Source organism: Panthera leo, chromosome E1 (assembly GCF_018350215.1).
Source record: "Panthera leo isolate Ple1 chromosome E1, P.leo_Ple1_pat1.1, whole genome shotgun sequence".
In the NCBI taxonomy this organism is placed as follows: domain Eukaryota; kingdom Metazoa; phylum Chordata; class Mammalia; order Carnivora; family Felidae; genus Panthera; species Panthera leo.
The window spans coordinates 10,899,419-10,927,163 of record NC_056692.1 but is presented as its reverse complement, the minus strand read 5'-3'; the positions used below and the strand labels follow the sequence as shown (position 1 = coordinate 10,927,163).

Below are 27,745 nucleotides of genomic sequence, written 5' to 3'. Positions count from 1 at the left end.
AGAGCAGACAAAACGGCAGAGCTTGATCAAACCCCTCCTGAAGCTCATTTCACTTGATCCCATAAATCCCCTTTATTGTCAGGATTCCTGTCTCCTGAGTCTGACAGCACCCTGACTGCAACGGCTTCTCTCCCTTCACTCTTCTCATACACCAAGCCTTTGCACTTGGCCCTCCCTCCGCTTTGAATGCCCTTCCCTCATGCCCACCTGGCGCGAACCTAGGTATCCTTCAATAGCCTTCTCAGTGAAGCTTTCCCTGAGTTCCCAGTTGGGGCTGACTCTTCTGCAGCACAACCAGAGGTCCCAGGGCACTCTGCTATTGTGTAATCACTGCGCTGCCGTGATTAGTTCTTGATCCGTCCATCCCTGGAGTGCAGACTCCTATGGGGAAGGGCTCGGTCCAGTGTTCTCTTGACCCTCAACCTCCAGCACAGAGCTCAGTCTACACTTCTGCGACTGATTTACCCATGTTGATAAATGTAGCAGCAGCAGCTGCCTTTCATTACTTCACTGCTCTGTAAGATCCCATGATATCAGGCCGCAGTTTCTTTGTCCATGCTCCTGTTATCAGCTGATCCCTGCAGTCATTTCCATCTTTTTTGCTATAACCAATAATGGTGCCCAGAACACTCTTTCACATGCCTCCTTCTCGGTTTACTAGGATTTTGTTTCAGTGCTAACTACTAGGGACATGAATAACAGTGGCGTAGTTGGCCGGACCACGGCCCCCAAACACTAGCTATCAAGTCTTAATCCCCCCAACCTTGGAAGTATTACCTTATTCGGGGAAAGGGTCTTCACAAATGTAATTAAGTTAAGGGTCTTGAGATAAGGATTTCCTCCTCGTAGGCCAGGAAGCAGAGGGGGAGTTGACGCGCACACAGAGAAGGCAGTGTAGACGGAGGCAGAGATTGGGATGATCTAGTCACAACCAGAGGAAGGCTGGAACCCGAAAGAGACGAGGAACGAATTCTCCTTTAAAGCCTCTGGAGGGACTGAGGCCCTGGTGACTCCTTGATTCTGGCCCAGCCCTACTGATTTCAAGCTTCCAGCCTCCAAAACTGTGAGGTGATAAATGCGTGTTGCTTTAAGCCACCCATTTGTTACAGCGGCCACAGGAAATAAACACAAACGCTTGAACAAGATAGAAGAGGACACCCGTGGGGTGCCTGGCTGGCTCCATCAGTAGAGCACGCGACTTGATCTCGGGGTTGTGAGTTCGAGCCCCAGGTTGGGTGGAGAGATTGCTTAAAAATAAAATCTTAAAAAAAAAAAAAAGAAAAGAAAGAAAGAAGTTGGTTTCTCTTATGCATATAAGTCTGAGCCTGGACAGCCCAGGGTTGCCATGGTGTCTCCAAAGACAATGATGATTCAGGCTGACTTAGCTTTCTGTTTTCCCATCCCTAGGGTATGTCCCTGTCCTCATGCTCCAAGAAGGCACTCCAGCACCACATCCTATTTTTTTATTTTTTTTTAATGTTTCTTTATTTTTGAGAGAGAGAGAGAGCAGGGGAGGAGCAGAGAGAGAGGGAGACACAGAATCCGAAACAGGCTCCAAGCTCTGAGCACAGAGCCTGATGTGGGGCTCAAACCCACAGGCTGCAAGATCATGACCTGAGCCAAAGTCAAATGTGTAACTGACTGAGCCACCCAGGCGCCTCCACATCCCATTTCTAAGTGTGTGTTTGGGGCGGGGGAGGGGGGGGGAGCGAGGATGGGCACCCTTGAGCTGTCTTTTCAGAAAACTTCCCAGAAACTGTCATGTAACACTTATGTCTCATCCATTGGCCACCCTAGCCACAGGGAAGCAGAAAAGTGGGAAATGTAGTCTCTCTTTCAGGTGACCAGCTGAAAATCAGGAGATTTAAGAAGGGGAAGACAGGGGCGCCTGGGTGGCTCAGTCAGTGAGGCCTCTGAGTTCAGCTCAGGTCATGATCTCGCAGTTCACACTTCATAGTTCGTGACCTCGAGCCCTATGTTGGGTCTGTGCTGACAGCTCAGAGCCCGGAGCCTGCTTCAGATTCTGTGTCTCCCTCTCTCTCTCTGCCCCTCCCCTGCTGGCACTCTGTCTCTCTCTCTCTCTCTCAAAAATAAATAACAACATTAAAAAAATTTTTTTTTAAATACAAAGAAGGGAAGGACAGATACCCAGGTCAGCAGCTGGCTAACTCTTTGTGGTATTTGTCTGCATTCTATAAATTTTTGAAAAAGTTAAAAAACATCACCGTGAATAATTTGTGTATTTTTTAAATGTTTGAAATGAAAAGGGAAAGAAATGAAAAACTTCTAAACGTTTAAAAAATATCATCATGTATTATTTAATACACAACGAAATGTTTGAGTTAAAAGGAAAACAATTGTTTTTTTAGTTTATAAAAATCACCATGCACTATTTGCATATTTTTTTTAGTGTTTGAAGTAAAAAAAAAAAGAGAGAGAGACAGAAGGCGGGATGTAGTAACTTACTGCGTCCAGGGCCTGGCCGTCCATGGGGAGCTGGTCTGGAAGCAGGACTAGGGGGAATGATTCTAGGAGAAAACAGACTGAACACCCAGAAAACCATTGTGAGCAGGACATATGGTCTGACAGATTCCTGGAACAGTCCCCTCCCCAACCCCACTAAAGTGACTGTCACACCAGAGTCAGCAGCAAGTTCCTGGGGGAGCATCAGCTCAGAGCACGCAGGATGGGATTTCCAGCAGAGTCCTGTTGAGTGCTGTATTGGGTTGAATAGTGCTCCCTCCTACACACACACACACACACACACACACACACACACACACACACACATTCATGTCCAACTGGAACCTCAGAATACAGGTGTTCTAAGTTAAGATGAAGTCATACTGGGATGGTGGGAGCCCTAAAGTCAATATTGCTGGTGTCCTCAAAAGAAGAGGAGAAGGATGCAAAGACACAAGCATGAAAATGCCTTGTGAGGACTGATGTGGCAATGCTGGGGTTCAGAGAAAATGGAAAAGAAAGAATTTTTGAAATGTCTTCAGTACAGAAAGCTGATTTTATTAAAGCAACAGGGACAGGACCCGTGGGCAGAAAGAGCGGCACTGGGGTTGTGAGAAGAGACTGATTATACACTTTTAAGTTGGGAGGGGGTTAGGGATAGCGTTAAGTCTCCAAGGAATTCGGAAGCAGGGTTTCTGGGACCTTGAGAGGCCCAGGTGTCGTTAGGAAAAGGTTGTTCGTTACTGTCTAATACAGCCTTAGTCATGAGACCCTTCAGACGGATATCAGTGGGCCATACGCTTGGCGGATGATTGCCAGCATATCTCGGGGGGTAGAGATAAAGGAAGTTTCCAAATGAAATTGTTTAAAGTTTATTTATTTATTTATTTTGAGAGAGAGAAAGCATAAGTGGGGTAGGTGCAGAGAGAAAGGGAGACAGAGGATCCTTTGCTGGGGGATCCAAGCCAAAGTCAGACGCTCAAGTACTGAGCCACCCAGGTGCCCCCCAGAGGAATTTTTTAAATGCTTATTTATTTATTTATTTAGAGAGAGAGGTCGGGAGACAGAGTGCACGTGCACAAGTAGAGGGGAGGCAGAGTGAGGGGGAGAGAGTGAATCCCAGGCTCCACGCCGTTAACGCAGAGCCGGGCGTGAGGCTGGATCCTACAAACCATGAGATCATGCATGACCTGAGCCAAATTCAAGAATCAGAGGCCCAACCGACCGGGCCACCTAGGGACCCCCCACCAAAGGAATTTTTATGTGTTAAAGTAGACCTATAGGATCCTGGAGGTCAGGGTAATGTTAAGCTAGGATTGCCTTTTGCCCTTAGCAAAGTGTCATCATCGAGGCAGCTGAGCTCCCAGAGGAAGGTCACTCTGCCTGTCTCAAGGGCTTGTCAATGGGCTGTAAATGGTACACATATTTTTTTTTCTTTTGCCTTTGTTTCCCACCTTGAGGACAAGGCGGAGGTTGGAGACATGCATTACAAGTCAAGGATAACGGAGGACTGCCAGCAGTCACAGGAGCTGGGGGCTGGCCTGGTTGGGCTGGAAGGGTGGAAGGCTGCAGCCAAGGAAGCTCGGAGGGCGGTGGGGCAGGCGAGACGTGCGGAGGCCTGGGCCCAAGTTCATTCTGGGCTTGCCTGTTTGTGTGTTCGGTTGGCTCTGGGATGGATCTCTGGGAGGAGACGGGCTTGCTGTTTGGGGAGGCATAAAGTTCTGCCTTAAGCCACATGATGCTTCAGTGTGACTCTTTTCTACCTCTATGCTTGCTCAAGTGATGGAGACTGGGCTGTGTTACACATAAATCATTTTCTTGCTCTTGTTGTTGTTGTTAAAAAAAAAAAAAAAAAGGCCAAGAAGGATCCTGCCTTAGAGACTTCAGAGGGAGAGGGACCCTGCCCACACCTTGACTTCTGACTTTGAGCCTCCAGAACCATAAAAGAATAAATTTCTGTTGTTTCAGGCCCCCCAGTTTGTGGTATTTTGTTATGGCAGCCCACGAAGCTAATACAAACACCTACTATGTGCTAGACATTGTGTCAAGCCCTAAAGACAACAGTGAAAGAGTGAGCCAAGACCCGCGTCCTGAAGAGCTCTCAGTCTAGTGGGGGAGGCGGACTTGAGCTGAAACCCAGAAAGCTGTGGGTATAAAGGGCAGAGTCCCCTAATCAAGCCCCTGGTTGGGAAAGTTCGCCAAGCAAGGCCCGGAAAGCTGAGCTCTTTGGAGGGACATTTTCCCCCAGGTGGTGGCCAAGCTGATTCTCCTTCCCTGTCATCCCCACCAGGTGCAGTCGGGATCCCTCAACCTTTTCTGGGTCACTACACATGCCATGGTGCTCTGTGCTTGCCCTGAATCACGGTAATTGGATTCCATGTCTGTCTCTCCCTAGGCTGCAAGGACCAGATCTTACTGATTTTTATTTTTTATTTATTTATTTTTTTTATTTTTATTTTTTCATGAAATTTATTGTCAAATTGGTTTCCATCTCTTACTGATTTTTAAAATCACTGATATGCTTAGCCAAGTGCCTGGAACCAAGGAAATGCCTAAAGGCTGTTGAAAACAAGGAGGTTAAAACCCAAGCTAAAAAGGACATGAGAGATCTTTTTTGGAGTGAAGGAAATTTTCGATACTTGGTTCATGATGGTGATTACACAACTCCACAAATTTACCAAAGATCATTGACTTGTGAACGTTACAGTATATCAGCTATACCTAATAAAGCTGTTAAGGGGCGCCTCGGTTGGCTCAGTCGGTTAAGAGTCCGACTTGATTTTGGCTTAGGTCTTGATCTTTGTGGTTCGAGGGATCGAGCCGCGTGTCCGGGTTCAGCGCTGACAGTGCAGAGCCTGCTTGGGATTCTCTTTCTCTCCCTCTGTGTCTGCCCCTCCCTCGCTGTCTCTCCTTCTCTTAAAGTAAATAAATAAAGTAAAAAAAAAAAAAAAAAGCCTAACGGATTTGAATGGCCACAATGGAAAAGACAGAAAATACCTGTGTAACTGGAACACTGTTGCACCACGGATGGGCATGTAAATCAGCTCAACTGTGTTGGAGGCAGCTTGGCAGTAGCTGCCAATGCTAAACAAATATTTATATAACCAACGGTCCAACAATCTCATTCACCGGTATACACCCAACAAAAATACATATAGTCTCCGTGAAGTGAAAGATTCATAACAGCGTTACGCCTAATGGCCCCAAACCGGAAATTACCCAAACGCCCATCAACAACAGAAAGGACAAGCCATGTGGGAACTACAGAACCATAATGAACTGTGTTCATTCAAAAATACAACTACAGGGGTGTCTGGGTGGCTCACTCGGTGGAGCATGTGACTCTTGATCTCGGGGTTGTGATTTGGAGTCCCTCTTTGGGGGTAGCATTTACTTGACAAAAAATAAAATAAAATAAAACTGGGGCGCCCGGGGGGCTCAGTCAGTTAAGTGTCTGACTTTGGCTCAGGCCATGATCTCACAGTTCTTGAGTTCAAATGCAGATCGGGTTCTGCGCTGACAGCTCAGAGCCTGGAGCCTGCTTCCGATTCTGTGTCTCTTTCTGCCCTCCCCCACTGACACTCTGTCTCTCAAAAATAAATAAACATTAAAAAAAATACAACTACACATGACAACATGGATAAAGCTCACAAACGAATGTTGAATGAAAAGGCCAGACCCAAAGGAGCACACACGGTATGACTGTTTGGGTGTAAATGACAAAACAAGAAAGATTGATGAACAGAGGGCTCTGTGAGTCAGGACAGTGGTGATCTTTGCACGCGGAGGGAGGAGTGGGTTGGCAGACGGCAAGAGGGAGGCTCCCGAGGTGTTGATCATATTCTATTCTGCCTCTTGAGATGATTGAATGCTGGCTACATTCATTTTCTCTGTTTGTGAGAATTCATTGAACTGAATCTGTAAGATGCACTTTTCTATATGTATTTTATACTTCACTAGGAAGTAAACAAAAACCGAAGACTAGCGACAGGTTTCTCGCCTCTCTATCTCCACCTCGTGGTCACTTTGTGAACTACGACACCCAGCCAGTGCTGGCTCCAGACATGGGCTGGGCTGAGCGTGAGGAAAACAGGTTAATTAATACTTGGGGGAGAAGAAAAAAAAATCCGGCCAACCAGCCAAGCGCACACTGTGTCCAAAAAAATCACTGTGGGGACTTACAGGTTGAAGTACTCAGAACCAACTAAGATCCAAATGTCCTCTGAAGTGGGTTGGGACCTGGTCACCAAGTCAACTCCCTCTCGGCTCTCATCTCCCACAGCTGCCTCTAACCCCACCTTCCAGAATCCAGCCACACCCAGTCGTCCCCTCCCCCGCCTCCATTCCTAGGGCTCTTTGCCCCTGCTGACTCCACCCTAGATCCAGGTTTGGGGCATGTGACTCAGGGTAGGCCAATCAGGGCTAATATTCCCTGGCTTAACTGATTGGCTCAGGGGGTGGGACTGTGACCGAGCCTGTCCAATCAGAGTGAGCCTGGGACTTTGGCGGCGAATGCGAGCGCAGAGGCTGCTGAATGTCTTTCTGGAAGGAGACAGCTCCAGAAGCTGTTAACCACCGTCTGATGAGCTGTCTACGAGTGGAAGCAACACTACGGATGAAAAGCGAGTGGTGGGGAGAGAAAAATGGGGGCCTGGACTCATCTGGTCTCTGGCGCAAAACTTGACTGAAGTGGAATCTAGGACAATTTGCTTATGTGGGAAAGTTTCCCTTTGGGGAGGGAGGGGGCGGGTTGAAGGTAGTGTGTGTGTGTGTGTGTGTGTGTGTGTGTGTGTGTGTGTTGTTTTGTGTGCCCTGCAACTGAAGGAAGCCAACAGAAAGGGTCCGATGGCATGTGCTTCCAGAAGAATTAGCATTTGGATTGCAGGGAGGGTTGGATCCTAGGATCCAATCAACAGTCGGGAGCCCGAGGGCGACTTCACTAAAGGGGAGATCCGTGCTGTGATGTGAGAGCAGGAAGACTTAAACAGGCAGAATTAATTGACAAGTAAACCACACAGGAAACAAGCAAGAGGTGAATTTCTCCATTTTAGATTTTACTTTTTCTGTTTCCTGCAATGAAAATTTTCAACCGTAGACCCATTGGAAGAACAGCTTGGTTAGCACTTTCTCATTCCCTGGATTCAACAGTAGTTCCCAGTTTGTCCTATTTAACTTTTTGGCCAAAGCACTTCAAAAGAAGGCGCAGAGATCATGGCTAGAGGGAAAGCTGTCAAAGCTGAACTGGGACTCCCTCCTCCAGCCTCAAGAATGGATTTTTGGGGAGCCCCTGGGTGGCCCAGTCAGTTGAGCGTCCCACTTCGGCTCAGGTCATGATCTCGCAGTTCGTGAGTTCAAGCCCCGCGTCGGGCTCTGTGCTGACAGCTCAGAGCCTGGAGCCTGCTTCAGATTCTGTGTCTCCCTCTCTCTCTCTCTCTCTCTCTGCCCCTTATCGGCTCATGCTCTGTCTCAAAAATGAATAAACGTTAAAAGAAAATTAAAAAAAAAAAAAAAAAAGAATGGATTTTTGGTCTGCACGTAGACGGCGTTCCTGCAGGACCTGTCCTGTGCTGGTAAACGGACCCAAGAATGCTCCTCACTTGCTGTACTTGTCTTGTAGGGTTATTCCTGGCATAACGTGTAATTGACTGTAGCTTTACCGAAGAATAGGAAGGAGCCTCTTAACCTTTACAGGGCAACTTGACTAGCAAGGGACCCCAGAGCCAGTGGCTTCCCTTTGTTGAAGTTGCCTACAGCTAGAACATGCCCCATTGCAAAAATTAAGGACAAAAGAAAGCTGTTTGTGAAGTCCACTTTTCCTGTTCCATGTCCTTTCTAAGAAACTGAGGGGCTGGGTGAGCCGTTGGGCACAGTGAGTTTGATGGTCAGTCCTCACCTGAAACCCACTCCTGTGGTCTTGTAACTTTTCACCTCTAAATACTTAAGCATGCACCTCTTTAAACAAGAATATCTTACATTAACAGTGGACAAGACCACTGTCTGGATGGGGTCTGCTTTACAGATGGTTGTCCCAGGTTCCCCTTCCAAAGGAAAGTGGTGGATGGCATTATTATTCACAAGGAACGGTGCTACTTGCTGGAGAGCTCTCCTCCCCTTCTATGCAGGGCAGGATTGGTCACGTGACCTCCTCTGGCCAATGGGAAAATGACTCATTCTGCTGGTTGTTTAAGAGTGGTAAGGTGGGCTTTAGTCAAGAGGGCCAATCAGGGGGCACCTGGGTGGCTCACTCGGTTAAGCATCTGACTTCCGCCCAGGTCATGATCTCCCGGTTGGTGGGTTCCCGGGTTCATGAGTTCGAGCCCCACGTCAGGCTCAGAGCCTGGAGCCTGCTTCGGATTCTGTGTCTCCCTCTCTCTGTTCCCTCTCCACTCATGCTCTGTCTTTCTCTGTCTCTCAAAAATAAATAAAAAAAAAAAGAGGGTCAATCAGGGTAAGTATAGGGACCACTGCAGTGGGGTTTTGCAGTGGGGGAGGGAACCTGGGCTCAACTCAGAACTCAGAAAAGTGAGATTTATAACCAAGGAGTAGGGTGGGGCTAGTGGATGAAAAATTAGGAAAAGAAATGTCAGGAGGGGATTCTGGTCAAATGAGATTTTAGCCGGAGGCGGGCCAGGGTGATGAGACACCGCCTGGATGACGGTGGAGGACTTTGAGGAACTCCCTTAAGATAAGGAGGTGATGGGAGGAGGGCGGATTCTGGCTAGACTGAATCAGCAAGATCCTTGCCCAAATTGGACAATGCAAAGAGGAGCACAGAAATCCAAAAGTCATGCCCTAGTCCAAAGAGAACTCAGAGGAGCCTGAGGAGAACTTGGTCAAGGAGAGTACCTTTGTCCAACGTGAGGAGAAGTGACACATGCTATTTCCCAGCGGAAGCGGTAATGGTTGATGCACGATTAGCAACAGATCTCTTTTTTCTCTCCGCTGGGAGGGGGACAGTGGCCCGAATGGGGGTTGTGGCTTCAGGCTGGCAGGAGCGTGGGCCATGTGGATTAGAGCTTCTAGATGACCCACGGTGGACACATGGCATCAGAAAGAACTCTTTGTTGATGTGACCAATGATGATTTGGGGCTCATTTGTTGCTGCAGCAGAACCCAGCCCATCCTAACCTACAGAGGTGTCTCTGTTGCCATTCCCAGTGGCTCCTCCCCGGTCAGGACAGGCCCTGTGCTGGCAGCTCTGACCAGCTTCCTGAGGCTGAGACGAGAAACCGGTTTCCTGGCAGTTCCTGCCCTGACTCCGTTTAGAGCTGCTCCCTCCCCTGTGACAGCCCTGCAGTGATTTCCAGGTGGGGGAGCCTCTCCGGGGTCCATATCCAGGATCTTCAGGAGAGCTTCCACTTTGTTTGGCAAACTTCTTTGGCACCAAGCCTAGGGATTAGGACTATCTCAAGGGCCTTCATTTATATTTGAGACCTAGATTTTTTTATGTTTATTTTTAAGAGAGAGTGAGAGAGCAGGGGAGGGCCAGAGAGACGGGGGACAGAGGATCCAAGCAGACTCTGTGCTGACAGCAGCGAGTCCCTTGTGGGGCTTGAATCCCCAAACTGTGGGATCCTGCCCTGAGCTGAAGTCTGATGCTCAACCGATTGAGCCACCCAGGTGCCCCAAGACCTAATTTTTTTTTTAATTGCATCCAAAACATTTTTTAAAGCCCTGCAAAACCAATATTAATAAATGTGTTTTTATTAATTTTTTAAAAATGTTTATTTATTTTTGAGAGACAGAGAGAGAGACAGAGAGCTAGCAGGGGAGGGGCAGAGAGAGAAGGAGACACAGAATCTGAAGCAGGCCCCAGGCTCTGAGCAAGCTGTCAGCACAGAGCCCGACAAAGGGCTCGAAGCCACGAACCATGAGATCATGACCTGAGCCGAAGTCGACGCTCAACTGACTGAGCCATCCAGGTGCCCCAATAAATGTTTAATTAAAGGTCCACAAAGTGTAACATTAGACTCAACCTCTTCATCCTTAAATCTAATGTCCATACAATTTTCAGGACAGTGGAAAACATGGGGCTTAGATTTTCTCACTTTGTAAGGATTTCCCATAAAGTAAGATGAATGCTGATTGCTTAGAAATCAGTCAGAGGTTGAGGGACTCACCTATGGCCAAATGATTTCAGAAGCACCATCATAAAACACCCTTCCAAATTTTATTTTATAGCAAAGAGTTTAATTTTCCATGATATGCAGATGCATTTTCATATATTTATATAGAGGATGTGGAGGAAGTTTGCAAAGGCAAAGCCTTGGAAGGTCTTAATGCTGTGAGCGGTCCTTCGTGGGACACGGATCAGGGCCCCTTCCCATCTGTGATGGGAACGGCTACTAGCTCATCAATATTCACTCTCTCCTTCATCCTTAGAGCTCCCAGAGAGTGGCCGTCAGAGCATGACTGCTGGACGGAGGCATCGAGAGCCCATGGACACTTGTTAGAAATGCAGAGGCTCAGGTTCCACCAGACCTCACTGAATCAGCAACTCTGGGGCTGGGCCCAGCATTCTGTGTTTTCATAATCTCTCCAGTTGATTAAGATAGGCACGCAAGTTTAAGAACCCCTGCTTTTCACATTTGTATGCAAGTATGTGTTTAAACAACTGTTTCGGGGGCACTTGGGTGGCTCAGTTAGTTAAGCATCCAACTCTTGATTCCAGCTCAGGTCTTGATCTCACGGTTTGTGAGTCGGGTTCTGTGCTGAGAGTGTGGAGCCTGTTTGGGATTTTCTCTTTCCCCCTCTCTCTCTGCCTCTCCCCTGCGCCCCTCTCTCGCTCAAAATAAATAAACCAAAACCCCAAAACAACCATTTAAAATTCTCTTGGGCAGACATTTATAGATGAGCAGACTGAGGGAGAGAGAGAAGTGACTTCTTAGGTCCTGTGGCTAAACATGATAATGATAATACTTGATATTATCGTTTTATGTATAATAATGAATGTTATATATACAGTGATGCAGTATCATTTATACATTTACAAAATGTCTATTCTGTGTTTATTTATAAAGGTCTCACTTATATAGTATAGCTTCCCGGGTGCTAAAGCAGGCAGTTGCTAAACACTTAGCATGCAGTGGCTCGCCTACTCCTTGGCCATCTCATGAGGTAGGTGATTTGTCATTCTCTGCTGCAGCCCAGCTCTCTAACTGGGTCTGGCACGTGGTAGGTACTCAATCAATATTTGTTGAGTGAACGAACGGAGCTGAAGGTCAGCTAGCAAGGTGGCCAGGGGAGCTACGGGCAGCTTGATGCGGACGAGTAATTTTAAAAGCCCAGGAAACATTGACACTCCACTGGATCAAGTAAAAAACAAAACCCAAAAATGATAGTGCTCGGTGTGAGCGGGGATGAGGAGAAATGGACACTCCTCATGTTTTTGGCGAGAATGTAAATTCGCACAGAGTTTCTTGGGGACGAAATTTGAAAAATTGCATACCCTTGGACCAACAAGTTTACCTCGAGTAATTGACTGTGAGAAAACACTCGGGCAGAGGTGCAAAGACAGCTTGTGTATCTTAATGAAAAGTGCTCAGATTTGGAGACGGGTTAAGACCGTCACAGTCCATCCATATCACCGTAGTGCAGAGTAAGTGCAGCGAACAGAAAGTGGTTGGCAACAGCGTGCCAGGTAATAACTCACTTGGTCACCACGACAACCCTATGAGGCAGCCGCTGCGATCATTCCCCTCTTACAGCTGAGGAAGCAGGTATAGAAGGGTGAAGATTGCATAGAGGAGAAGGACTTTAGACATAGGCTGACTGGGTCCCAAGTCTATGCTGTTTTTTTTTTTTTTTTAATTTATTATTATTTTTTAATTTACATCCAAGTTAGTTAGCATCTAGTGCAACAGTGATTTCAGGAGTAGATTCCTTAGCGCCCCTCCCCCATTGAGCCCATCCCCCCTCCCACAACCCCTCCCGTAACCCTCAGTTTGTTCTCTATATTTAAGAGTCTCTTCTGTTTTGTCCCCCTCCCTGTTTTTAAATTCTTTTTCTTCCCTTCCCTTATGTTCATCTGTTTTGTGTCTTAAAGTCCTCATATGAGTGAAGTCGTAGGATATTTGTCTTTCTCTGCCAAGTCTGTGCTGTTTAGTCCATGGTACACATGATGATGACCTTGACTTAAGTTCATTAACATGAACCATGTCTGCAATAAATTGTTAAGTGAAAAAGGGAGATTAAAAAAATGTCGGGCGTGATCATCTGTCCATGGTGAGATAATGGCAAATATCTTTTTACTTTTTTCTCTTTGTGTGTTTGCATTTTTTTTTACATGTAAATATTAATAATCATGAAAGATAATGAAGTTTTTTTCATTTTGGGGGAGAGGGGGACTAGAAAAAGGAGAAAATCCAGAGGATGAGGGAAAGGGTTCAATGATGGAAACTTACAAAGTTCCCTTGACTAGCGAGCAGGCCCCTGGTCCCTGCTGCCTTCCACAGCCAGACCAGCTGCCATCCTCCTCCACTTGGAGAAGAAACAAAGCCACTGATGGCCAGCGATGCAAGAGTGGAGAGACAGCTGCCAGAGAGCTTCCTCTGGTGGCCTCTTAGTCCTGGATCCCTCGGAGAAGTCATTCCCTACCCGGAATCCCCATACAGCCACTAATCTTAGTTAGTATCCATTTTTCAGGTGAGCAAACTGAGGCTCAGAGAGGTGCCCTCACCCCTCCGTTGGGGGTCATTTCTGCAATGAGGGGGCAGGAGGCAGACCCTGGTTTTAGTGACTGATGGTCAAGTCCCTGAGTTCTCATTTCAACATGTATTTGGAGACGCCTGTATTTTCTGCTATACCACTCTGCTGAAAAACTTCTCCAAAACGATAGCAAGTTTCCTCTCCCTTTAAAAAAGAGTTTCATTAAAAAAAAAAAAGTTTGAGAGGGAATGGTTTAGGTGTGGGTGTCTTGATTCATATTTTACATGCAACAGTTCAGCCCTTGAATGTGGTCAACAATGTGATGCAGGCAAGCTGATCACTTCTGTAATACATACAGACTCAGTAAACCTCCAACTGTGCAAGGGATTATCAAGGCTTAGCAATACACTAGCCCAAAACTGCATTAGGGTGGAAATGACCATGGCCTTTACATTTTTTTTTTTTAATGCTTATTTTTGAGAGAGAGTGAGAGCACACGCATGAGAGGGAGACACAGAATCTGAAGCAGGCTCCGAGCTGTCAGCACAGAGCCTGATGCGGGGCTTGAACCCACAAACTGTGAGATCATGACCTGAGCTGAAGTCCGGGACTTAACCAACTGAACCACCAGGAGCCCAACTACGGTCCTCAAATCCTGGCTCTGCTCCTTTCTCTCTCATTACCCGTAGCTGTGTAACAAGACATCTCCAAACTCAGTGACTTAATACAAAAGTTGATTGTTATCGTTCAATGGTGTGTGGATTGATTGGGCTCAGCTGGGTGATTCTCGCTCGAGGGTCTCTCGTACAATTGCAGTCAGGTGGTGACTGGGGCTGCAGTCACTGGTAGGTCATCTGGGCCGGATGCCCACCACAGCTGACTCCCATGGCCTAAACCCCAAGGATAATGAGAATGGGAGATGAGACATCAGCTCCCAGGGCTTTCAAAAGAGTCTTTGGAGAATGGGAGGCAGATGGACAAGTGTTATCTGATATAGCAGGGCAAGGGAAACTAGAAACTAAGTGCCTGCAGTGGGGGGAACTGAAGAGAAACTAGCCATTTCACTGGAAGCAATGCTATGCGGGAGCAGCCCATACTTGGCTCAGGAAAGCTGATCTGTAAAATTTCCAGAACATTCTCTTTGTGTTGTGCAAATACTATATAATTCTGTACCATTGCCCAACTCCTTTCTACCAAGGGGCTAAGTCTCAGGTCACCCATTTTAGAGACATTTCTTGAGCACCATACTTGTGTTCGACACTGTTCTGGGTACTGGGAAATACTGGTCAGCAGAAGACACAAACGGCCTGCCCGCATGGGGCTTACAGCCTATGGGGCCTAGGATAGGGATATTTATGAAATAATCATCCAAGTAAATGCATAATTAGCAATAATGGGCAATCATGATAGGCTTGGTGAAGGAAAAGTACACGAAATAGGTTTTTTGGTTGGGGAGGGGACCGTTTGGGGAAGGCTTTTAAATGACAGTCGTGTTGAGATGCAGGGGGAGAGGACTGCAGGAAGAGGTGCCTTCTGGGAGGCAGAAACAGCACGTGCAAGGACCCTATAGCGCGGAGAGGGAGGACCAGGCTGGTGAGAAAAAAACAATACAGAAGCAGGGGGAGAACACGCAGGCCCCTGAGAATGATAGAAACCCAATTCACGCTGGCTTAAGAGGGTGGAGGGGAGAAACTTACTGGCTCCCATAAATGAAAATCCAGGGAACTCCAGACTTCAGGCTCAGCCTAAATTCGACTGGGCCCATCTGTTCCTCTATCAGCATCTTTTCCCGGTGGTTCCCCTCTAGGTATCCTGACAAGCAGAGCAAGAGAGCGAGCCACCCGCCACAGTTACCCACGCGGCTCTGGCTTGTGTCTCTTGGGCTCCCATTGGCTCAGCGGCCTATCCTTGGAGCGAATCAGTGAGCTGAGAGGGATGAGCTGTCCCGATTGGTCCGATCCATTCGTACCGCAACATGTGACCTGAAAGGTGTCTCCCGTGCGGCTGGTCGAAGCAGGCAGGTGAGGTTGGGCAAGGCTAGATTGCCGCGCAAGAGAAGTGAAGAAAACCCAACGATGGGCTGCTGGACGAGGATTCGGTTTTGTCCCGCGAATGTATCAGTGGGCTCACGGGTCGCGCCCTTTGCAAGAAGTATGTCCCTGTAAAGTTGTCGGGCAAAGGAAATGTCTTAACGCCATTTCATGAAGGATCACACAATTTATAACTCATAAATCGCGATGCTTGTATTCCCCAATTGTAAAATAAGAGGCTGGCTGCTTCTGGCTAGCTGCCCAACCTTTAATGAATGATTCCATGCCTCACGCTTGTGAAAAATCCAAAGCAGACTTGGAGATGCAATGTGGTATAGGGATCAGCATAATGCAGAGTTTGGTGCCAGGCCTCCTGGATTGCAATTCTCCTCCACTTAGTCATTTGTCAAGTCATTCAGTGTGGGTGTTTCAGTTCCCATAGGTATTAAAATGGAGAAGACAATCATGTCTACTTCATGCCCTTGTGAGGACTAAATACATTATGGTTAGTATATGCTAAGGACTTAAGAGGGCTTGTTTTGATACAGGGTAAGTGCTACATATGTATTTGCTTTGTTTGTTTGTTTGTTTGTTTAGGTAGGCTTCATACCCAGCGCAGAGCCCAATGCAGGGCTTGAATTCAGGACGCTGAGATCAAGACCTGAGCTGAGATCAAGAGTCAGAACTTCATGACTGAAGCACCCGGATGCCTCTGCATTTGCTATTATTATATTTAAAATTAAAATAAACCATATAAATATGGTTATATTTAGATTATAAAGAATTCAGGCAATGGATACCAAAAGCACCAATTCCTTTACAAAATAAAAGAAGAAAGATTGGGGTGCCTGGGTAGCTCAGTCAGTTAAGTGACTGACTTTGGCTCAGGTCATGATCTCAAGAGCCCTGCATCGGGTTCTCTGCTGTCAGCGAGGAGCCTGCTTCGGATCCTCTGTCTCTCTCCAAAATAAAAACAAACATTTATTTATTTTTTTTTAAATTTTTTTTTTTTAACGTTTATTTATTTTTGAGACAGAGACAGAGTATGAACGGGGGAGGGTCAGAGAGAGAGGGAGACACAGAATCGGAAGCAGGCTCCAGGCTCTGAGCCATCAGCCCAGAGCCCGACGCGGGGCTCGAACTCATGGACCGTGACATCGTGACCTGAGCCGAAGTCAGACGCTCAACCGACTGAGCCACCCAGGCGCCCCAAAACATTTAAAAAATATAAAAGAGGGGCGCTGGGTGGCTCAGTCCGTTGAGCGTCTGACTTCAGCTCAGGTCACGATCTCACAGCTCATGAGTTCGAGCCCCACGTCGGGCTCTGTGCTGACAGCTGGGAGCCTGCAGCCTGCTTCAGATTCTGTGCCTCCCTCTCTCTCTGCCTGAACCCACTCGCATGCTGTCTCTGTCTCTCTCAAAAATAAATAAACTTCAAAAAAAAATTAAAATTAAAAAAATAAAAAATATAAAAGAAGACAGGTCAACAAAGGAAATAAAGATACCAACTGATTGTTTACTGCATGGCAGGAATTGAGCTACAAAGCTCTGCAGGTGTTATCTCACTTAATCCTCATAACCCTATGAGATAGATGCTACTGTCATTTTCATTTTTCGGATGAGGAAATTGAGGCTCAGAGAGGTGAAGTGACTTTGCCCAAGGTTACAAGCCACTAAAGACTTGAACCCAGACATTTGTAATTCCAAACCTTTGCTTTCACAGCCACCGCATCCCAGGGGTCCAAAGAGGCTCAGCCCCGTCCACCTCCCCGCCCCTCTTGCCAGCACGGCCCCACCTCTCTAGCCTGCACCTCCCCCGCGCCCCCTCCCCGCTCCTCCCCTCGGGTGGGCCCCGCCCACGGCCCGCGAGCCAGGTGCCTCCGCAATCCCTGCTCCCGGCCCCGCCCTCTGCCCCGCCCACAGGCCTCGCAGTCGCCGTGGACGCCGTTCTTGCGCATGGAGTCGCCATTTTGCTCCTAGAGAAGCCGCCTGGAGAGCCGGCGCTTTCTTCCTTCGGCAGCCGAGGCTGCGGCGGGGCCGGGGCTGGGGTCGGGGCCAGGTAGGCGGGCGGGAGCCAGCGACGAGTGGCGGCGCGGACCGGCGGGCTCCGGCAGTGCGGGGCGCAGGTGCAAGGGGCGGGGAGCCCCGCGGCGCCGGCTGGCGGACGGGTCGCGCGGTCCCGGGGCGGCGGCTGGGCGGGGGGGGGGGGGGGGGGGGGGGGGGATACGGCGGGGCGACCCCGGGCTCGCGCCCGCAGCCGCCCCCTCCTCCCTCCCTCCCTCCTCTCCTTCGCGGGGCCCGCGGGGCTCGGGCCCGGCGCGCGGCCCCGGGTGACCCAGCTCCGGGCGCCTTTGGGAGTCGAGCCCTAATTACGGGACCGGCGGCTCAGAAAACGAGCCTCCAACCCAGCCATCTCCGGCCCCTGGTCTGACACGGCCCCTGATTCCAAGTTGACTGGCCTTGCTAGTCGCGGACCATTTCTGTTCTTCTCTGGCCGGTTGTTTTTTTGTTTTTTTTTTTTTTCTTTCCACCCAGAGCTCACCCAGCAGAGGTTGAGGGAGGACCTCGATGTGATTTTCAGATACTATTTGACTTTAAAATGTTTTTTCCCCAGCATATTGCCTTGACGATAGGGTTTTCCCCCCTTTATTTTAATATTGGCGCAGTTTGGGTGTTTAGCTTTTATAAAGAATAAGGAAATGCAGACTGGGGATTTGGAGCATGAAGAAGTGTGATTTCTTACGCTTAGAAGATTTAAATGAGCAAATAAAAATAATTCAGCCACATCATTGAACTCCGCTAAATCCTACCCTTCTTCCTGGCCGTGTTCCTACCCTGACCCGGTCTATACCGTGATTACCCAGTTTTGATTAGCAGAGAGGAAATTCTGCGCTTATTCACTTAACATAAGCACTGTACAGAGTCCTGGATATTTACCGTTTTTATTATGTTGACTATATATTTCCGAATTTTACTTAATTACCCCATTATGGATGCTTTCTATCTGTCCAGTGTTGCTCTTAAAAAGAAATCTTGCAGTGACCATCATTGAACATATATGGCTTGTTCTTTTCTTTCCCTGGTACAAATGACCAAAAGGGGAAATACTAAAAGTTATGTGTTGTGTTCTTTCTTCAACACCTGGTATAAATTGTATTTCAAACAAGGCCTGTCTAGACATTTAAAAAAATCTGGGTGTTTGTCTGATTCTGCTGTGATGCTGAATTCAGCATGGGAGTATCATCATTTTCTGTGCTGTTGCATACAACTGTCTGCTACAAGTCAGACTGAAACTCAGCTGTCGTCAGCTGCTTAGAAGCCGCACAGCCTTGAGCACGTTTCTTAATCTCCGGCCTCATTTCCCCATGTGTAAAATGGGTCCACAAGAAAGCAGGTCCACCTGCTTTCTTGAGTTGCCGTAAGAATTCAGAGCACCTAGAAAACAGCGTTAGCTGTAAGAAAACCTGCTGCTGGAGAGACGGGCAAAGAGCCTGGGGTCACAGAGACACGGAAGATTAATTCGGCTTAGGTTTTGCCCTAATTCTCTTCGGTACTGATATAAAAAGCAGTTGTTTTTGAGCGAGGTATGTCAGCAATAAAATAATAATTGTTTGCATCTTATGATGCTTTTTAGTTTGCAGACTGCTTTGAATACTATTTGTCAGTTGTTGCGACTCAGTGAGGTCAGGCTTTATTCAACAACTGTTTGTTACTTTGGCAAACACTGTTGCGCCCCCACGTGCCAGGTACTAGGCACTGGATATACAGCAGAGAATATAATGGTGGGGAAAAAAAAAAAAAAATCTCTGCTGTCCTGAACCTTCGGTACTGGTGGGGGAAGCTGATCTTGCCAAACATCTATCTCTGTTGTCAGGAAGGGAAGGGCCAAGCCACCTACCCAAGAACGGGTCGCTAGTAACCACGGAAGGCAAGCCCGGGATTTCACACTTACTCCGGTGTCTTTAGATAGGAGGTGTTTGCAGCGGATGCTTTGGAGGGAAAGCATCACACTTTAAGGCAAGCCTTCCTCATCTGAAATGCGGAAAAGTGGTTTTGGAAGGACTGCTGGCAACATCCAAAGCGAGTGGTCTTTCAGTGTGGATTCATTCGGGAGACTTCATAGATTGTCCAGTCTCATTCAGAGAGGAGTAGGGTTTGCTTTTCGAAAGGTACTGAGAGCCTTGGAAAAGGACGTGTTTTCATATGTGTTATAAATAATTCTCACACATTCTGGGGTAAATTTAGGATAAATGTAAAAGCAGCTGTAGTTTACAGGGTTGCGGAGCAGGGAGAATGGGAGTGCTCTCTTCACTTTCCATTTCATGCTAAAGCTTTGTGGTAATGAGCCTTCTGCCAGGCCCCATCCTGGTGATTATGTTTCTGAGGATAATCTCTAAAACTCACTTTTTTGAAGCTTGGTAAAGAGTACAACTTGAATTTCCAGTAGGGAAAAGGAGAACCCAAGCTAGCAACAGCCCTTAAGTTTGAACATCTTGTGCAGTGAGTAGGTGCAGAATATGACTGTCGATAACCATTTCCAAATGGATGCCCCTACCTGTGCCATTTTGATGGTGGTGGGTTTTGGTTATAGAAACCTGATGTTGGAAGACTTAGGACTTAAGAGACCACAGTCAGTGGTGAAGGGCATTCAAACTGTGACCAATAACGAAAGGCTGCAAGAAGTATCCTGGGGAAGAGAAGGCACAGAGGCAAGAGAGCCATCTTGAGATAGGTTGAGCACTGCCCAGTGGAAAAGGAATTTGATGTTTCCTGTAAAGAATCAAGGAAAGGACAAAGACCAGGAGGTGTTGAGGGCAGGGAGAGGAAGTTTAGCGTGTTCTAAGGAAGAATTTGGAATGATGGGCCCCTAGGATATGGGCCTTGGGCTCGAGCTGTTCAGGCACCTGGAGTGGCTCCTTGGCGGGAGTCCTGTAGATGGGCCTGGTTATCTCTCAGAGCTCTTCCTACCCTCAGATGCTTTCGTTCTGAGTGTTCCATGTCCTCTCAAGAACACTGGTACCTTAAGAAGCTTCTTATTTGAGGTTTGGGGAATGTAACAAGATGGCCAACATATGCATGTAACCGCACTTGTTCAGTAGAAAACCAAAACCTTGAAAGGGGATACCAATGTAGCTAGCTTCCATTTACCAAGCAGATCCTCTGTGTGGCACACTGTGTTAAGTGCTGTACAGAAATTAATTTTACAGCAACCCTGTAAGGTCACTTTACCCTAAGGCTAAGAGAGACTCATTCATACAGAACCTCGCAGTGAGTCGAGCCCAGATGCAATCGTGAATTTGACTCCAAAGCCTGTATTTATAACTACAGGAGAATGAGTTTTTATTGTTTCCGTCTCCAGACCTGTGCTATCTGTTCCTAAAGACAGACATAGCATTGGTTGAGAGATGGTGTTGGAAGATACTTAAGATCTCTTCCAACTTTGAGTATTGATGACTAAATACATTCTTTTTTTCATCTGTACCAGCCACTCTGGCCCACACTGCCCTAAAGCAGGTGTCAGCAGACTTTCTGTGGAGGCCCAGATGATCAGTGTTTTCAGTTGTATGGCCTGTACTCAACTCTATCATTGTATTCATAGACAGTTTGTAGGCAGTGAGCATGGCTGTGTTCCAATACGATTTTATGTACAGAACGAGCATTTGGAGGGATCTGGTTTGGCCCGTGGGCTGTAGTTGGCTGATCCCTGCTCCCGAGCCACTTTCCATTGTAGGTATCCTCGTTGGTCTCCTTAGGGCTTTGGTCATTTGTGCATGTGTTTGTGTTTGGAATTCATACACTGTAGGTCAGTTTTCATTGTAGTGCTCCATTTTTCCCATCACGGGATGCCCCATAAGAGGCACCCTGGGGAAATGTGCTCTCGTAGCCTGCTGGTGCGTCCGTACCTATAAATTGCCCTGCCCCAAGGACCCAGTGGTTCTTGCAATTACAGCAGAGACACGCACACGTGCGCTAGGAGCCCTGTTTAGGATGGTGACCCGCTACATGTGCCATCTCCACACCATGGAGTACGCGAAGCAGTTCAAAAGTATATTTTGTAAATATACAACCCCCGGGTTGTCAAAATACATCGTTTAACAAAAAAGATTATAGATAAATTTGCACAATGATTTTTTTTACATTAGAAAGGTATTTTTGTACATATTTTTTTATGGGGTGGGGGTCGCATGTGAATGGGTACAGGTCAGGTGGTGGCCGTACCAAACTGATAAGAACTGTCCGTTCCTGGGGACGTGGGTGGGAAGGAGCCTGGGATTGGTGCTAGTGACGTTAGCCTAAACATCAAGTTTCAGTTCCTCACAAGGAGAATGTGTGTGTGTACCAGTGTAATTAAAATTTAAGAGTAACAAGAAAGATCCGCTTGGCTTCGGTCCCTTTGTAATCTTCCTGGAGCCATCAACGGAGGAAATGCAGTGGGCTCGCCGGGCAGGTCCCCCGCCCCGTGGCCTGCTAGGTTATTGCTACGGCATCTAGTCCTGCACCTTCCTTGGGTGATAAGGACTCAGCCCAGAGAGTGGAGGAGCACATGAACGGCCCGTGGGATTACCACCTCGGCTCTGATGACTCTCGGGCCGGGGGTTTTTCTGTTTGTGCCCTGCTGCCTGTCAGTCGGGTGGTTGCTTTCCTTCCCTTTGGGGTTATTATTTGGTCTCAGCCTTGTGTTCCAGTTCAGAAAAACTTAGATGCCAAGGTCCAGCTTAGACATGACTCAGGGCATCAGAGAGGCAGCTGGCAGCCAAGGGGGAGGTTTGGGGGTAAATAGTTATTATAGGAAAAGCTGGGCACAGATGGGCTGTTTATTCGTCATTGAAGGATCGATCAGTCCATGTCCTTGCTAATGGCTCTGCCATTTTTCTGTGTGTTAATCCAGGAGGAATTTTGTTGTCAGAGAATAAAAGGAGGTTGTCCATAATTGACTTTAAGCAGCAAACAGTAAAACACTGAGCTCTTCAGCTCCGCCTTTCTTGTAAGTTTATCGTTTGTTCCCAGTGGTCATGAAAACTAATTAAATCATGCAGTAACATTTTTCCATAAATCCGGAACCCTGAAATCCAAATGAACTTTTTATTTGTCCATACATATATTTAATATAAAAGACTCCATCATGGCGAAAACTAATTTCCTTCAGCTTAAGTCATTTGCTAGTAAAAAAAAAAAAAAAGTTCATTCAGGTGAATTTCATATTCTGTGGCGGTTCTTAATATACTTTTAATCCTCCTAGGCTCTGAGAATTGGAAAACCAAGAAGGTTTTGATGTTTTGTGTGGCGCCACCTGAATTAGAAACCAAGATGAACATAACGAAAGGAGGTCTGGTGTTGTTTTCAGCAAATTCTAACTCCTCGTGTATGGAGCTTTCAAAGAAAATTGCTGAGTGAGTACTTCGTGCCATTAAAATCCATATTCAGTATGTCATGTTGTAAGAAAATTTTTTTTTTTTAATTTTTTAATTTATTTTTGAGACAGAGAGAGACAGAGCATGAACAGGGGAGGGGCAGAGAGAGAGGGAGACACAGAATCTGAAACAGGCTCCAGGCTCTGAGCGGTCAGCAGAGAGCCCGACGCGGGGCTCGAACTCACGGGCCGTGAGATCATGACCTGAGCTGAAGTCGGACGCTTAACCGACCAAGCCACCCAGGCGCCCCGAAAAAATTTTTTATGTTTATTTTTGAGAGAGAGAGAGGCAGAGGCAGACACAATCTGAAGCAGGCTCCAGGGTCTGAGCTGTCAGCACAGAGCCTGATGCGGCCTCGAACTCACAACCCGTGAGGTCATGACCTGAGCTGAAGTCAGATGCTTAGCTGACTGAGCCCCCCAGGCTCCCCTCCTTATACTTTTCTGATGATCACTTCAAGTATGATGATCATTTCGAGGAGCCAATGGAGGTGAAGGTTCTTCATTTCTTCCAGTCACAGGCGCCCTCATTATGTCATGTTTTAAATTTGACTATCGGAATAGCAACTGATTGTTAAACTTGAGAACAGATGTTTTGTAGCTGGTCTGTGTATCGTCTGTATATTAAGGGCTAACTTTTTTTGTGAACTGTCGTAACTCCCTACACGTTCGTTCGGCAGACATTTATCGAGTCTTTATAAGTGCCAGGGATTGTGTTAGGTGCTGCATACGTGGAGAATTACTTGCGTATGAAGAGCAATGAAGTGTATTCTGTATGAACATAGTTTACATAGATTGTAGTTCAGTCTAGTTTTAGTTATTTATTAAATAAAGTTTGAACCCCCTACTATGTATTAGACCTTGATCTAGATATTGGGGATTAACGGTGAACTGAACAGTCAGGATCCTTTCTTCTATGTAGTAGGGGAGCCAGACAAGAAGAAAGTCAACAAAACAAACAAGAGAATTTCAGGTGGCGATGGTGTGAAGAAAACGGGATGAAGGGAAAGGTTTGTGCAGGTTGTTCTGTTTTAGCTCAGGTGCCTTTTAAGCCCAGGGGATGGTATGTGAATTGGGAAACCCTCCAGGCAGAGGGAACAGAAGGTTCAAAGGCAGGAGGGGTTGGTGTAGCCCAGGGACAGGCTCGATCAGGCTAAGCTGGCCTCCAGAGGCCTTCTTGGGGAGGCGTGGGGTGGGGGTTAGGTAACGCAGCGACAGACAGTATCGTATCCACTTTCAATTTTATAGTAAGAGTGCCTCTGTTTTATTTCGCTTTGTCTCATTTTTAATCAATTTATGAATCATCCTTAAATAGTAAAGATGTTGAGTCGATTTTATTTCTATTACCTTTTCAGCTTTTTCCCCCTTTTCTCTTCCCTAGGCGGCTGGGGGTGGAGATGGGCAAAGTGCAGGTTTACCAGGAACCTAACAGAGGTGAGCTATCTCAGACATGCGTGTGATGTTGATCTTTTTGTGGAATGTGACGTTCTGGCTCTGTCCTTCATCCTCTGCTCTTAAAATAGTTGGACCCAGCGGCCAGTTATTTCCGCCTGCGGGAAGTCCAGCGGGCAAGGGGGCGAATACAACTGGACGTAGACCATCTGGGGGCTTGAACTCCAGTTCTCAGACCTCATTCAGTAAAGACTGCAGACATGCACGCAGCTGGCCCACTGAATGGAAATCTAGCTCAGCAGTTGTGTGAATTTGTGTCCCCTTAGGTGGGATGAGAAAGCCCTGTGTGGCCACGGTGTTAACTGGTTGCCATTCTTTATTCCCCATAAATTGCCGTTAGGAAATGCTTTTGTTAATTGATTTCCGTCATTACATAAACACCCCACATTGTGCACTTGTTCACGTGTTACTTACTCTTTGTAATTTCTGTAGAAATGGTGGATATTTGAAATTATCCTAGCAGGAATGATGGACAGCTTACCAGGACCCAAGGGTCAGATGACTTATCCTTGGCGAGTTATTTAATTTTTCTAAACTGCGAATGATTTGTGCTGCTTTGAGGATTTAATGGGATAATTTGTGTGCCTTCGCACTTCTTGGTGCGTAGTAGGTGCTCGGGAAACACTGGTTCCCTGTCCTTTTCCACTGTAGGATTTTGGCAGTTACCTAAATATTGGGAGAACTTACAAGACGCTTTGATGAAAAGGCACAAATTTGTTTCCCCCCTGTTTATTTCTGCCATCACTGCCACCTTTTTCCTGCCTCCCAAGATCCCCCATGTGGCTTCAGTAGGAAAAATGTGTAATTGAAGAAAATACGCAGGGAGAGTTTGGAGAAGGGTCTGCTGCTAAAGCAGATTGCGTGATGCCCTTTGTGTAGCCTGGAAGGGAGGGTTAGGGAGAGCTGGTGGTGGGAGTCTCGTCCCAGGAGGAAAGTTCGTCTGCCCTCTGGGTTCCTGCCTGAGGGTGGGGAGAATACTTGGTGTCTATCGGGAAGGAAGGCTGGAACTGATGTTTGTGGATTCCTCGCTGTTACCAGGGACTGAAGCCCTGTGTTCAGGGGTGATGTTAGGTACAAAGTCCCCAAGTCCCCGAAGTGACAGAGTCAGGATTCAAACCCAGCTCTCCCCGACCCTAAAGTTCATTTTCTTTCCTTGGTACCGTATATTCCTTTGTAAACACACGTTCTGTTTTTTCCCAACATTTTTAACAAAAATGTTTGGACCTGTAAAAAAGTTAAGAGACTAGAGCTGTGAATATCCCACGTGTATGTCTGCCGTGGACTCAACAGCTTACATTTTGCGACATGAATATGAATGCGTGCAACCTTTTGAAAGTAAGTTGCAGGCATCAGGTCACTTAAGCTCTGAATGCTTGGCTGTGCCCCTCCCGAGGAAAAGGACTTTGTTCTGCATGAATACGTTGTCTGGTTTAAAGAAATAAGTGACCATTCTCTAATTATGTAATATCTCGCCAATATTCAGATTTCCCTTGTTGTCCTGGAGAGCCTTTTATGGCTATTCGGTTCTTTTTTTTTTCCAAACCAGGATTCTTGGCTCAAGCAATGTGTTTTCTTTTTCACTGTTGTTTTTCTGTTTTTTTTTTTTTTTAATGTTATTTTTGAGAGAGAGAGAGAGAGCGAGCACATGAGCAGGGAGGAGCAGAGAGAAGGGGACAAAGGACCCACAGTGGGCTCCATGCTGACAGCAGCCAGCCGGATGTGGGGCGAGAACTCATGAGAGAACTCACGTGAGATCATGACCTGAGCTCAAAGTCGGATGCTCAACCGACTGAGTCACCCAGGCGCCCCTCAAGGGATGTGTTTTCTGTATCTCTTTAGTTTCTTCTCATCTAGGACATTTCTTTTCTTCGTGTGATACTTTGAAGAATGCCCCATTCTTCATTTGTTTAATTGTTTCCTTGTGGCCATTCACAAGATTTTTTGAGAGTAGGGATGTTAAACCTTCTTTGTCTTTATTCTTATAATGTTTTTGTAACACTTGTTGCCAAATAAGTTAATTGTTGCTGCTTTTATGAAGGAGTATGTAGTTTCCCATAGAGATAGCCTGCTCAGCGTGGCTCAGTGCTCCCTGCCTGTATGGAAGTAAGAAGGGTAGATTACTTGGTCCAAGTGGGAAATGGAATTCTCTCAGTAGCACGAACTGTAACGTTGACATGTTTAAAAAGGGTGATTGATGCCAGTGTGTTCACTATCATTTACAGCACCAAAAGCCTTGTGAATGTTTTTAACAGTTCCGTTCTCCACATTTTGTGACACTGGGGATGAGGAAGATTTTTTTGTGCATTTTCAAAAATTTAAATTATGTGCCATCTTCACCACCGCCTCTTTTTTTCCTTTTCCCGCCAGAAACAAGAGTACAGATTCAAGAATCCGTGAGGGGAAAGGATGTTTTCATCATCCAGACTGTCTCAAAGTGAGTCCTTAGCCAACAGACACGGGGTCTCTCTGGGTTTCTTTCTGGGCAAGAGTGCTTGGAATCATAAGAGCTGACTAGACAGGAAGAATTATGACCATTTTAAAATTGGTATGTTTTATTTTGCTAATTTTTCTGACATAACTGCTGACTTTTAGGTGTTCTTTTAGGGTTCTCGAAGGGTGAAAGTAGCCAGGTACTGGAGCAGAGGCTCTTAACGAGAATAGGACCTATGACGTTGCCTCTCAGTAGCCGGAATCTTATACAACTTGCAGGGAAGCTCTTCTGGTTCCCCCAAAAAAGGCAGGGGGAGAGGGGTTTACTTACTTGGGCTTCTTAAAGCTTTGACTGCAGGTCATTGAAAAATCACCACTTATTATCATGTAGATTAAATGAGCTGAGAAGGTAAAATAATGTATTGAAGGATGTATTCCTGTGTGGTGTGTGACGTTTGACATACGTATGTGTGTGTTTGGAAAGTTGTCGAGGCCACAGATGTGTAAGGTGGGTGTGGAAGAGTCTGTGCGGCGAGGTTCTCTGCACCGTTTTTTTTATCAAATGCCGCACTGTCCACGGACGCCTCCGAATGCCTCTGTGTATGAAAGTTCTTCAACTCAAAGTGGCTTTTAATAATGTCTGAAAATCAGTTTATATAGCGTGTACCATTTTTTGAGCTTAGAGATGCTAAATTTTGCTGCATGTTAGATTTGTGTTTATATGTGTAAAAAATACCAAAGAAAGCCTGGTCTCGGGAGAATTTAGCCTCGCAACACACATACTTCCACCGAATGTTGAACATCTATCCTGGTCCTTGGTTCATCGGGATGAAGTCTCGTAGTCCCCTGGCTCCTCTGGGAAGAACAGTTGACAGGGACCTGTCGTCGCGTCCCATGCCTTCCTGGGAGCATGTGTGCCGTGGAGAAGGGCGGGGGCCGCTTGTTTCGATCCCTCTGCCACGTAGCGTCCTCGGCAGACCTGGGCGGGGCTGGGGGCACTGAGTTCTTGTGGCCTCTCCGCCTGGCATGCTGAAGGGCCAGGGTGCTGGTGGAGAACTCCGTTGTGGGCACCCCTTGCCCTTCACCTTCCGGCATCGGGGTGGGGAAAGCGCAGAGCACAGGACGACTTCCGTCGCTTCTGGCTCCTGCGTGTCTGGGTGCTGTTACCTCCTCAGAGACACGTGTGACTCCATTTTGGAGAAGTGCACGGAAGTGTTTGCGTCACACGGGAGAAGTGGGCATGGAAAGCCAAATCGGACTTAGAATTCAGGGCTTCAGAGGGGGGCTCGTGTAGTCCTTCCCGTTTCCAGGT

General features: G+C 47.0%; 1 protein-coding gene across 2 annotated transcripts in view; it reads left to right on the top strand.

The window, feature by feature from the left end:
* The first annotated feature begins 17,064 nt into the window (after positions 1 to 17,064).
* PRPSAP2 (phosphoribosyl pyrophosphate synthetase associated protein 2) overlaps positions 17,065 to 27,745 on the top strand; it is a 45,461-nt gene continuing 34,780 nt past the window's right edge. The window contains exons 1-5 of one of the 2 annotated variants that reach the window (XM_042915224.1): positions 17,065 to 17,199; positions 22,030 to 22,125; positions 22,381 to 22,531; positions 23,933 to 23,985; positions 26,371 to 26,437. In XM_042915224.1, coding sequence (XP_042771158.1) covers positions 22,413 to 22,531; positions 23,933 to 23,985; positions 26,371 to 26,437 — 239 coding nt within the window. In that variant the 5' untranslated portion in view covers positions 17,065 to 17,199; positions 22,030 to 22,125; positions 22,381 to 22,412. The remainder of the gene's footprint in view (positions 17,200 to 22,029; positions 22,126 to 22,380; positions 22,532 to 23,932; positions 23,986 to 26,370; positions 26,438 to 27,745) is intronic. The other variant, XM_042915225.1, reaches the window with a different exon arrangement.